Source organism: Hylobates moloch, unplaced genomic scaffold, assembly GCF_009828535.3.
Source record: "Hylobates moloch isolate HMO894 unplaced genomic scaffold, HMol_V3 SCAFFOLD_17, whole genome shotgun sequence".
Classification (NCBI taxonomy): domain Eukaryota; kingdom Metazoa; phylum Chordata; class Mammalia; order Primates; family Hylobatidae; genus Hylobates; species Hylobates moloch.
The window spans coordinates 8,091,264-8,104,994 of NW_026652292.1; the positions used below are offsets into that span (position 1 = coordinate 8,091,264).

Below are 13,731 nucleotides of genomic sequence, written 5' to 3' on the forward strand. Positions count from 1 at the left end.
CCAAGTGTCCACTGATGAAAAAAGGGATAAACAAAATGTGGTATAGCCATACAACTGAATCTTATTCAGCCTTACAAAAGGAATGAAGTTCTGATGCATGCTACAAGATGGAGGAACCTTGAACATTATGCTAAGTGAAACAAGCCAGAAACAAAATGGCAACTACTGTAGGATTCCACTTATGTGACATATCTATAACAGGCAAATTAGTAGAGACAGAACATAAATTAGAGGTTACCAGGGGTTGGGAGGGGGGTGGAATAAGGAATAGTTATTATTGCTTAACAATTACAGAGTTTATGTTTGGGGTGATAAAAAGTTTTGGAAATAGTAGTTATGGTTATACAATAATGTGAATGTCAATAATGTCACTGAATTACACACTTATAAATGATTAAGTGGCAAATTTATGTTTTTCATGTGTGTGTGTGTAAAACCACAGTAAAAACTTAAAAAGTAAACAGGAATATATTATTAGGAACTGGAAAAAGGGAGAATCGCATTACACAATGGGTGAAAACTGCCAAAATTGTTACCTATGTTAATATGAAAGGCAAAACACATAAGTTGAATTACATAGCTAAGGAAATTTCCAAACCAAGTGTTGAAGGTGCTGCTTGGTCTCTTCATGCTGCTTCCAGTGAAATGTAGGTGAAGAAAGAAAGACTGAGGAATGGATTATTAAATAAAAGAACAGAGATTGGATGATTTTGGAAATCAGTCACTTTTAACAGCAAAAGATGCAAAAAATATGAAATAGCTTTCACAGTCCTTTCAAGTATTGTTAGGGAAGGTTGGAATATAGTAAAAGCTGACGTAGTGACTGTAAAAGCTTTTATTGTAACCTCAGAAAGATGAAAGAATTGGAGTAGTATTTAGTTACACAAGGAGTCTTTTCTAGAGCAAGTGTGTGCCTCACAGATCCTCTCAACTGCATCAGATCACCTCTAGTAAGCTAGAGGGTGTTGTCTCTCAGCCATCTCAGCAGCACCTCAAGGTAGAGAAGGGCTAACTCAAAAAGGTCTGTGAATGTATCTTTTGTTTAGTGGAGTAACCTTGTGGAAATCCATTGAAGACCCATAATGTTTTTAAGAAACTTATTTCCACAATGATACCAACAGCTTGGATGGAAAGGGACAGAGAAAATACGCATGAAAGGCTGCTGGAAACCCTACACATTCTACTGACAGGAAGGAAGCTGATAAAACTACCTAGCTACAAGCACATGCTCTCTTCGAGAAAAACAAAGCCTGATTCAGGAAGAATAACTAAGAGTCCGGAAGGCAGAGCCAAGAACCATAAAACATTATGCCCACTCCCTGAACTTAATTAAGCAACTCCAAACACTTGCTCAGCTAGATTTCAGAATTTATATGGAACAGTGATTCCTTCATAATTTCCATCACTCCACCCACCTACTGCCATTTTGAACAGAAATGTCTAAAGCTGTTATCCTTTGCCTGACTATCCAAGTGTGTTAGTGGCAGATAACTTCTCCCTTTGGCTTTAGAGATTAACAGACCAATGAGAACTACACCCAGACAGCCTCTTCCACAGGTGGGCCTGATGTAAATAATAAGGTTCTGGACTTTGGGAAGATGGCTTAGTGGGATAAGACTGAGGCACCTTGAAAGTGGGTGAAATGCATTTGGCATGTGAGGGATAGGGATGTGAATGACTGGGGAACAGAGAATCAACTCTGGCAGATACACTCTATGGTGACCCTAGTGAGCTCAGCCTCCTGATATTCATACCCCATGTCATCACCTCCTCTAGGTTGTGGAGGCCTGTGTCTTACTTCCAACCAACAGAATATGGCAAAGGGGTGAGATGTCACTTTTGTGATTATGTTACATAAGTTTGTAATGCCCATCTTGCAAGGAAACTGTCTTTCTTGCTGGATTTTAAAAGGCAAGTGACAACACCAGGAAGGATCGCTTGGTAAGAAACTGAGAGTGGTCTCTAGATAACAACTATGTAAGGAATTGAGGTCTGCAGTTTGACAGCCCACAAAGAACTGAATACAAACAACAACCACATGATCTTGGAAGTGAATCCTTCTCCAGTGGAGCCTCAGATGAGACCACAGCTCTGGCCCATGTTTTGATTGAAGCCTGCTGAGGCCCCAAGCAGAGGATCTAGCTAAGCCATATAGGAATTCCTGACCCATTGGGACTATGAGATTTCAAAAAGAAATGTGTGTTGTTTTGAGCCACAAAGTTTATGGAACTACTATTACACAGCAGTAGGAAACTAGCACAGATAATAACATTTGCATCTTGATAATATTTACAGACATCCATTTCTTCCTTTTGTTAGTAGCCTCTCTGGGAGTTGGTACTTCTACTCAGTTCTTGCTACTCCAGAAAATCTTTTCAAGGAAATGTCAGAAGAGAAAAACATACTGTCTATACATTCTAAAGTACATGTAAAAATTAAGCTAGAGTTATTTTTCAGAAAAAAAGTAATGTAAATACTTCTGAGATTTTTGTTGCAACAAAGCTCCCATTGAATAATTCCACACACTGGAGATGTCCCAGGTGAAAAATCACTAACTATAAACCAACCATTAACTTAGGGAATCTTTTGGGAAGATCAATTCATTATCTTGTGGCTACCCATGATTTCTTGAGGGTTGATGGTGTTTAAATAAATATGATATACATTTATTAATTATTTCGTATGCCTAGTTCTTAGTCTTTTGTATTCTCTCATGGAGATCATAGTCTCCTTCAATCTTGAGTTTAGTCCTCAAACATCTGCATTGTTGGAATCAGAATGCTTTTATATTTCTTAGGTGAAGAGACCTTTCATACAACATGGCAGAGACATCTAAGAACCTATTGCTTATGAAAACCACAGAGGAAACTTTAGGTACTTGGTTTTTCTGGTTTTCATTAATCTCCCAGTAGCCCCCTAGAAAGACTATTCGATAGAAAAGCTTAGGTTTTATAAAAATTTTACATAGTCCCTGTTCTTACTATCCATTATTTAAATTCACAGTTTCCTCCACTGAGCAAATGCTAATCTACAAATGAACATTTCTTCTTTACAAAAGGAATATTTTACATATAAGTCCCTCAAACACACTTGTCATCTTTATTCCTCATCTTTTCCTGAAGACACCGCTGTATGAAAAATCCTATGTGGATGGAAACGTACACATATGTTAGCCACAGTGTTAATCAGCCTCTTCTTTCCTGTGTGATCAGCCTGGGAATGGTGATAACACATGCTAAGTTTGTGGTGGTGCCTTGACTCTAGGGAAGCCTTTGCACAGATGGAAGTGACTTTGCCTGGATGGGCTGTACAGGTTGAGTATCCCTTAGCTGAAATGTTCAGGACCATTAGTGTTTTGGATTTCACATTGTTTCAGATTTTGGAATCTTGGTGTATAAATAATGAGATATCTTGGGGATAGGACCCAAGTCTAAATACAAAATTCATTCAAACATCAAATATACCATATACACAAAGGCTGGACGTAGTTTTATATATTTTAAATAATTTTTTGCATAAAACAAAGTTTTGACTGCATTTTGACTGCAAAAGTCAAAAAACCAGTGCAGAAATTTCCACGTGTGGCATCATGTCAGTGCTAGAAAAGTTTTGGATTTTGAAGCATATTGGGTTTCAGATTTTCAGATTAGGAACGTTCAACCTGTCCTAGGTGACAATTTATAGCGTTTAAAAACTTCCACCCAATTTAAAATTGTACAAGGCTTGGAGATAATAGGGAGACAATTCTTCCATAATAGGCTTTCCCACTTATCAACTGGTGTTAGAAAATGACAGGCTTACACAAGACTCTCAGGGACTGCTTCAAAAATGACAAACCCTGCTTGGTAAAAATCATCTCCATTTCCTGTTAGTCAAAAGGAGTGAAATCTTAATTGGCAAGTGAGGAACACACTTGAAGAAAAAAAGGAATGATTCTCCTTAGTTGATTTTAGGTTGTAATAAATACCTAATAGAGAGCTATCTAAACAGTAAGTCTGTTGGTTCTGTTCATATAAATACTAAATGCATAGCAAATAACTATATACAATATTTTTATTTGAGGTTCCACTGAGCTCATGTCATCAAATATAAACCTACTATATTTTAATTAAAATGCATTGAAAGCCATTCAATAAGTTTATATTAGTATAGCTGAATAAGAATCCTGAAAGCACTATGAAATTTACCTACTTGAATTCTTTCCCAATAGTGACAAATTAGAATAAACATTAATAGTACATTTAATGCATATTAAGACAGATTCAATGATCTTGCAAAACAGATTCAATGATTACGATTGCAGAGGTTGAAACCAAACGTCTAATTCTACACCAAGAAACAAATTGTTAAATCCAAGACTAAATCAAAATGTCGCCATAATGTGCTGAAAGCTCAAAATACAAGTGGAAAAGGACCCCCAATTTGGGTTGTGCTGCAGCTTCATTGAGGGTATTTCTGAATATGCCCTCCCATGCCTCCCAGAGGATTAACTGAGTTCTGATGAAAACCCTACCGCACCCGCCCAATAGTGTCTGCATCTGGGACCTTCTTAGGTCCTCCTTGGAACTGAAGCTTTGAGATCGGTCTGGTTAAATTCTCACAAGAGTAAGTCTCCTGCAGACGTACTTCCAGAGTCTCCGGGAGCCTAGCACAGCACAGAGGTCCTTGGGTACTCTAATCCCTTGGCAATTGCTCAGCGGAGCCAACCCAGCTGTGTAGGCACCAGAGCGGCCCAGTGATGCTGTCGACAAGGCTTTGATCAAAATTAAAGGATGCCAGGAAAAGAAGAGGACGACTGGCTCAGCAGAAAGGGATGCCACACATAAGCTCAGGCAGATCCAAAACTAAAACCGCGGGGAACTCGACCTGGCCGGAATGAGAGTAAGCGTGAGGCTGGCGGTGCTGGCAGCAGAGGGCACGTACCTTTCCTCGCGGTTCTGTCCCACGCACACCCGGCCCCCGTGCCTGGGAGTGGGGTTGCTGCAGGAGCGCTGCCGCACCTGGAAGCCGATCCCACAGGTAGTGCTGCAGGGAGACCACGAGGTCCAGGGAGTCCAGCCTCCGTTCCTGAAGGAAGGGAAGGGAAGCGATGCAATCATTAGGTCAGGCAGGCTCAGAGTCCAAGCCCTGTCTGCACCCACGGCCAAATGCCTGTGTTCCCCAGGAGGATCATGCTTGGGGCTGCTGGGGAGAGAAACCACCAGCCAGGGGACTGAATGGACTGCACCCTGTGAATCTCAATTCCTGTGTCTGCAGCCCCCAGGCATCTAGTTTATAGCCAAGACAGGAAATTTGAGAATAAAGTTTTAAGTGCACTATAAATAATGGACTATATTTGAAACTATCAAAAAACTTGAGTTATGAAAATATTAAACTAATAAAGAATAAGGTTATTTCACTGAAAAGCATTTAGAAATGAATCCCTATACCTCTAGAGTTTATGATGTTTTGGACTTGTATTATATATCATTTATAATCTATGAGAAGTGCACCTTTGGACAAAATGCTCATCTAAAACTGCCTAAAATGCTTTCTTTTAAAATCTATTAATAACAGTGAAAATCAGGAACTCTCCTGACAGCATCAGATTGACAGAGTGTTGTATTGTTAGAATAATTATCAAAGCTTTAAAACGAAAATGTTGTACTGTTAGAATATTCAAAGCTTTAAAACAAACTTTATTAAAAATTTAAAAAGGATGTTTAAATTCAGACTATTGGCTATCTTTTAACAAACTGACAGAGACATAAAGAGTGCAAATAAGAAGTGAAAACTGCATATAACTAACCATGTGTATTTATGTTATTACACATACAGAGTAATGTAGATATATAAAAATACAAAATAAAAATAGGATGAACCAATTTAAAAAATATTTTTAATTCTATTGACAGCTCTAGAAATGTTTTGGGATTGTATTTTTTCCTTAAAATGCCTGTATTCAGACTGGTTATAATTTAAGTGTCCCCCTTAACACATTGTTGCTGCTATTAAAAAATACATAGGTTTTTTTTAAAATTTTATGTGTTAAAACATATATTAAATCCAGATTCCAAACTTCCACATAGACGGTCTACTTCATGCAGAATTTTTTTACTTCTGCAACCACATATGCATTTCTTTGGATATTTTTCACCTTCATCCATAAGATTTACATTTCCTATTAAAAGATATTAGCTCACATTAATTCTCATTTTTACTTTATGTATTTCCTTTTAAAACACGGGGGTCAACAACCATGCCACTGAAGGTCCTGCTATAAATAATATGTTGAATATATCATATTAAAAATAATTTCAAATAAAATTTTTCTGAGAAAATTCTTAGAATATTTCATGTTTTCCTACTTTACTGAAACCTAGTGATTTAATAAAATATGTATAATAGCTTTATGTATGATATTATAATAAAACTGCTCTATAATAATATAACCAAAATTATCACACAATAAGACAAATCTTCCCACATTTCTTATAAAGAAAATCAGCTAGTATCTTATACCCTGCTACCTACAGTCTTAAAAATTATCCATGTTATTCACTGAATTATATTTAAAAATTTAAATAGCAGTTTTAGTATAAATAAATTACATTTAATTTGCAAAGTTTCATTATACATGAAAAAAGTTGTCAGATCATGCAGCAAATGGTGCTTTCAAATTTGTTTGGAAACTCTTCATTTCTTAAATCTTCTCGCAAATGTGGATGGATTTTTTTTTTTTGAGACAGAGTCTTGCTCTGTCACTAGGCTGGAGTGTAGTGGCGCTAACTCGGCTCACTGCAACCTCCACCTGCCGGGTTCAAGAGATTCTCCTGCCTCAGCCTCCCGAGTAGCTGGGATTGCAGGCATGCGCCACCATGCCCAGCTAATTTTGTATTTTTAGTAGAGATGGGTTTTCTCCATGTTGGTCAGGCTGGTTTTGAACTCCCGACCTCAGGTGATCTGCCCACCTCAGCCTCCCAAAGAGTTGGGATTACAGGCACGAGCCACCATGCCAGGCCACAAATGTGAAATTTTATGACTATTCCATTTACAATATATGGAACATGTTTGTATACAGGGTAGTAAGTAAATAAAAGTGTATATAAGTAATAGGAAAAGAATATCTGAGGAAAGAAGTGAACGCAGCTTTACACGTGTATGTCTATTACCCAGACCTGAGTTTCCATACTTCTAAATGCTGCTTAGAGGCAGACACAGTGACCAAACAAGTCACATAAAGTAAACGGAGATCAGGAGGGGGTCATTTTCCTGATTATTAGTACAAAGCAATCCACTTATGCTTTTAAAGCCTCATTCAAACTAGTTCACTTGCTAGATTTTTAATCTTAAAATAACTACTAGTTGCATTGCAGCTCTGCTTAGAAAATGACTTTCCAACTAGAGCAAGAACTGAAGACATATCAATAAATAAGTGACAGCAATTCATTTGATAGTCTTCTTTTCCATTAAACAATATGAGCAGAGAGTATTAGCTACTTGTTGCAATCTTCAAACAACAGCAGTTTGATGGCTTTTGTAAGTTTTAGCCAGGCATCTGTGGAAATCATTTCATTTAATACAAAGCATACGGTACATAATACAATGTTGATATATGCCTGTGTCCTCTGTAATACAAAACAAAACAAAACAAAATAAAACAAAAAAAACCCTAACCTCTGTGGCCCTGATTTGCTCCTTTCACCTTGGTGGTGAGAAAAATGTGAGCAGAGGGCAAAGTCGGCCTTTTGCGCCCGCACTTTACTTTCCTGGCCCGCGTCCCCTCAGGCGCATGTGCCTGCCTGACCTGGGCTCTCCTACAATTTGATCACCCAATCTGATTTCCACTGTTAGTGACTTCATAAACAATTGTCCCAGAGACTTTTTTTTTTTTTTTTTCATTCTAAGTGGGCTCATGGAAAGCAGATAATATGTTTAAAAAATACTGCAAATTAATGAACAAGTGACAAAGAAGCATAAAGACTGATCTCAGAAGTGTTCCTGATACTTGCTTTAAAATTTCTCTGTGATCATGGTGTTATAGGTGCAGGGGCTGGAGAGCAAACAGAATATAGTTGTAAAAATAAAAAATAAAACAACCACCACCACAGTAAGCGGAAGCAACAGGAAAGCTATTCAATAGATTATGTTATTTAAACTGCTCTCTTGATTACCCAGTGCCTAACGTTAGCTGAGGTGAGGTGTTCTGAGCTCCAATATCCTATGGAGTGGAGCAAGTTGATCAAGGACTTGGCTTCTTCTACCTCCTAACCTAGTGTTATTATGTCCTACCCCTAATGGACTATTCGTAGATATATTCCACGAAAAGATTATTAAATAACATGGATGTTCTCCTTAAACAAAGCCAATCATCTTGTCCAAATTGTAAATACTTTTCCTAATCTAATGAAGAGTAAATGAATAAGTGTAGATCTGTAATCCAATTTATAGTTTAAAATCTCCTTCCAAAAATCATGTAATTTTTAAATGGTGAATGTCCCTGGTGTTTCACCACAGTTCTCTCCAAAAGGGAGTTATATTATAAACGATGTCCCAAACTCCTCGAGAATCTGAGTTTAATACACAGCAGCACAACTGGCGTGTTCTGAGGGGCACACCTGGAACAGTTGGCGATCTCCATGCTAGGGCCCTCGCACTGCCAGCCACCACACTGCGGGGCTGGGCTGTCGCAGGGGCGGGTTCGACAGAGGCAAGATCCCACGGCGCTGCCATCCGTGTGCGTGCAAGGCGTCCACGGAGACCACACACCAAAGTGTCCATCCACGGTGAGATTCCTGGTCTAGGAAGCGAAACCAAGTAGAGGTGTCAGGAAAGGTTAAAGCTGAACACATAATAGAGAAAAAATTAAAAATCCCTCATAAGACTATCAAAACTCCTTTAGAATTTGTTGTTGTTGTTGTTGTTGCAATTAGAAAAAGGGCCGGGCGCGGTGGCTCATGCCTGCAATCCCAGCACTTTAGGAGGCCGAGACGGGCAGATCACGAGGTCAGAAGATCGAGACCATCCTGGCTCACATGGTGAAACCCCGTCTCTATTAAAAATACAAAAAATTAGCCTGGCGTGGTGGCGGACGCCTGTAGTCCCAGCGACTCGGGAGGCTGAGGCAGGAGAATGGCGTGAACCCAGGAGGTGGAGCTTGCAGTGAGCTGAGATCATGCCACTGCACTCCAGCCTGAGGGAGGGAGTGAGACTCCGCCTCAAAAAAAAAAAAAAGAAAAGAAAAGAAAAAGATTGCATAAGGGAGTATTTCAACATAAAGCAGCAGAGGTGATTGCTGGAGATGGTGAGGAAGAAGCAGGGAGGGAGGCAGGGGGAAAGAGGAGACAGAAAATGAGAAGAAGAGAAAGAAGAAGAAGAAGGAAAAGGAGGAGGGGGAGGAGGAGGAAAGGAAGGAGAAGAAAAAGGAGAAGGAGAAGAATGACGGGAGGAGGGGTGAGAAGAGAGGAGGAGGAGGAGTGAAGGATACTAGTGACTTGGCAATCAAGTTATGGCCAAATTGCCCACTAATTTGGAAAATCCAAAACTAAGAGGAACTGGAGTGAAAAATCACAGCTGCACAACCCCATTGCATGTTTATGTGCCTTTAAAAAATGAAAGCTTAGTAACATTTATCATTAAAGACTTGGTTTGACTCTCAAACTGAAAGCATTCAATTCAGAACATATTTAAAGAGTATCTATTAAGCAGCTGCAGCGCTTCCTTTTGTTAAGCATATCCCAGTCAAACCTGTGTTCTGATCAACTTCTAAGAGCTTATGGGCCAGTGAGAAACAGTTAGATACATAATTATTACTCCATGTAGAATCTGATGATGGATTCATGAACGGGGCTATCGGAGCAGAGGAGAGAACACCCAACATGCTCACGAGGTCTGGGAAGGGCAACGAGGGGCCTGTGTTGAGTCTTAAAGAGTGAAAAGCCAAGTAGAGGGGCTGGCAAGGGCTGGAAAGGGTGAGGGCAGAGGAATGAGGCTGCCAAATGGGAAGGGCACATGGGCATTCCCCATCAGTGTGGGGTGAGCTGGTGGTTCAGGGGAGCAACAACAAGGACTGAGGAGGAGCCCAGGGCAGGGACCTCTGGGGAGGGGTCAGACAGCCCCCTGAGCTTGCTGGTGTGGCACCTCTGAAGGCACTCAAGGGGAGGGCATGGCATCGCTGGGACATGCATGATCAGCTCTGGTGTGGCGGAGGCACCAGTGTTTACCTGGCTCATTGAAGAAGTGACAGCTTCCTGCCAAATCTGATAAGCAAATCTGCTCAGGAGGTGGCAGTGCTGCTGGAAGGGGCACAGCCTTACATCACATGCCCAGAAACCAGCAAACGGATCTCTTCTCAGAAAGGCAATGGGAAGAAGGCCTAAGTCTAAGCCTCCTGTTTTGGTTGTTGTTGTTGTTGTTTTTGAGATGGAGTCTCGCTCTGTTGCCCAGGCTGGAGTGCAGTGGTATGATCTTGGCTCACTGCAACTTCCACCTCCCAGGTTCAAACAATTCTCATGCCTCAGCCTCCTGAATAGCTGGGACTACAGGCACCTGCGACCACACCAGCTAATTTTTATATTTTTAGTAGAGACAGGGTTTCACCATGTTGGCCAGGCTGGTCTCGAACTCCTGATCTCAAATGATCAGCTCTCCTTGGCCTCTCAAAGTGCCGGGATTACAGGCATAAGCCACTGTGCACAGCCTCCAAACCTCTAATATTAATATGGAAACTTAAGCATCCCTGAGAAAACCTGACCAAGGAAGACCTTTGGTGATGAGTGAACTGCATGCTTTCACTTTTCCCTCTGCAGCCGGCTGCACCACTCCTCTGCCAGAGTTCTCTTCCAGAACCATCCACTACCTTCAGAAAGACTCATCGTCCTCTCAAGAAACAACTCACAGGAAACAACTCTATGTACCATACAGTTCATTCTCTTCGGGTTACACTCTATACCCATACTTCGCCATTTCAGAATAATGCCGGCACCATATTTTGTGGGTAAAAATATAGGCAAGCTTTACTTTTGATACATCATTGCCCCAAATACAATAAGAGCTAAACATGAAAAGTGTTCGTTGTTTTTGACATGACTGGTTGGCCAAATCCAGTTGCTATAATTATGGCTATCCCTCCTTTCTAACCAACCCTCTAACATTTTCTATCCAGTAAGGTGGATGGGATTGGGAATTTCCCCCCATACCTGGCTATTTATGTAAGAAACTGTGGCAAAAGGGATGGAATAGAGCTGCACCATCTGTTAGAGCAATTCTTTTCTTTTCTTTTTTTAAATTTTACTTTAAGTTCTGGGATACATGTGCAAAACATGCAGGTTTGTTACACAGGTATATATGTGCCATGGTGGTTTGCTGCATCTATCAACCGATCATCTAGGTTTTAAACTCCACATGCATTAGGTATTTGTCCTAATGCTCTCCCTCCCATTTGCCCCACCCTCCGACAGGCCCCGATGTGTGATGCTCCCCTCCCTGGGCCCATGTGTTCTCATTGTTCAACTCCCATTTATGAGTGAGAACATGCAGCATTTGGTTTTCTGTTAGAGCAACTCTAAGTGATACACTGGATCCTACCCAAGAGGAAAATATCTTCATTTCCAAGGTCCCGGTGGCCTCCTTGTTGGCTAAGATGAAAAGACAGCACCTACTCTGATCATAAGGTTCCCTGAAGACCATAGTGTTTTCTTGGAGAACCAAGCCTTGCACGACAACGTGACTCAAGCCACTAATATAGAAGATTCTATTGTTGAAGAGGCAAAGACTCTACCATTTGGGATTTTCAACATTCTCCTTTCACCTCCTTATCAGCCCTCCCACTTGTCTCCAGCCAAAGGACTCCTTGTCAGTGGATGAGGTCACTTTCACTGTGAGCAAACGCAGTTCCTATGCTAACACATCCTTGCCTGCTTTAACATCCAGACTCCTGCTTGCTGTGCAAACATTGCTAGTATTGTTTTGACTGTAAAAAGCACATATCTTGTTCATGGAGCCAGCCTCAAGCAATAACAGTGGTCAGACAGAATATTTGCATCATAGTTACACAATATATAGGTCTGTACTATTTTGACTCTTTGCAGTGTGGGCTCAGTTAAGAAACCTTCTAGGGCTGCTGAAGGCCCCAGCAGACACCACCACGGGAGCTGTGACCATCCTAAGCTTGCAGGTGGGAGGGAGGACAGGGTGGCTGGAGCAATCCTTAGTTGAAGGGGGTAAGGGAGTGATACCCCAGTCTCATTCCTCCTGCCCATGCCTCTCATTACCTGAGCCCAAGGCCACAAGACAACAAGGGAAAGAGGATCGGACATTGGATGTGAGGAAGGTCAGACCCTTGAGGCAGAGAGTGAGTGGGGAGGGAGACTGTTTGAGAGGCTCTCTGGGACATTTGGCCATCCTTTGCCTCACTTCTCTATGAAGGTGTAACAGGTCCAAGAGTTCATCTTGCCCCCTGCTCAGAAAGCCAAATGCACTGGGAACAACAGGAATGACAGCAAAAAAAAAAAAAAAAAAAAAAAGAGCTGAATTATCACAGGGCCAGGCAAGTGAGGAGAACAGAAAGAAACTCCTCAAGCCTGGCTCCCTGAGAATTCAGAGACTAGGGGTTTTTGAGAGTACTTTGGCAGGCCGGGGCTGGGGAACTGAAACAGTTGATGAAATCGCAGGAGTATTAAAACTGCTTTCAGGCAGCTGAGTCAGTTCCTGAGAGGGGTTCTTGGACTACGGGGCAGCTTTCGGTCAGCTGAAGTGCTAAATCTGAAAAATATCTCAAAGACCACTTCTTTAGGTTTCACAACTGTAATGTTATCTATAGGGGTAAGTTAGAGAAGTTATAAATCTTGTGACCCCTGGTTACCTGAATCAGGTAACAGCTTAAAGAAAAGCAGGCTAAATGTCAGCAGGTCATTGTTCATGCCTATTCTTCAGCAAAGTTCAAGCCCTTACCATTATGAATACAGTTTCAATCTCTGAATATGAGGACAGGGAGGTAAGTTTTCCTTGCCTCAAAATTTAACTGTAAACTAAATTCCTCTCATAGTTATCTTGGCGTTGGCCTCTGTGTTATTATATGCAAAACAAAATTACATAAAACACTTTAGCCTGCGATGTTAAAAGCAAGATGGAATCAGTCACGCTGGAATTCTCTCATCACTTCTAATTCTGCAAAGGCTGTTTCAAAGGTGTGAGGGGTCATTCAGGTTGGGATGCTATGGAGGTCAAAGCAGTTCTATCTTGGATGCTAATCCACCATGTTGACTTCCGATTAACCCCAGTTCTGGGAATGCCTCTAAGATTTCCAGTTTACCTATTGTTCCTTGTGTAAGAGCACGTACTTACCGCAAACCCTGCCCTTCAGCACATTCCTAGGCATTCCCTCTGAAGTATATCCTTTCCCTATGGCACATAAGCCCTGGGAATAATGGCACCGAGATCTACCCGTCCTGCATCTGCCCAAGAGCATATTTCTCTCCGTAAGTTCCCAATAAACTCACCCTGTACCGACAAACTGACTTTGTCTGCCTCACTCTTTGATTTCTTGGGTCCTTCTGTGTTTGGGGGTTTATTTGCACATTTGTCCCTTTCATGAAGCAGATGCATTTGTGATTTTTTTGAAGGTTTATAAATCCCCCTAGTATTAATTGGAAACATTTGAGATGGCAGAATTGGGACAATTAGAGAATTTGAGGCAAAGAAGAGCTTTCCAAGCCCCTTTGGTCTCCATTTTCTCATGTAAAATACAAAGGA

General features: G+C 41.0%; 1 protein-coding gene across 1 annotated transcript in view; it reads right to left on the bottom strand.

Moving 5' to 3' along the window:
- The window catches only part of SEMA5A (semaphorin 5A), a 509,156-nt gene that overhangs the window by 77,150 nt on the left and 418,275 nt on the right, over nt 1-13,731 (bottom strand). Inside the window, exons 14-15 of the mRNA XM_032135528.2 lie at nt 8,598-8,779; nt 4,924-5,067 (exon numbers count right to left, since the gene is read on the bottom strand). Of these exons, the coding sequence (XP_031991419.1) occupies nt 4,924-5,067; nt 8,598-8,779 (326 nt within the window). The remainder of the gene's footprint in view (nt 1-4,923; nt 5,068-8,597; nt 8,780-13,731) is intronic.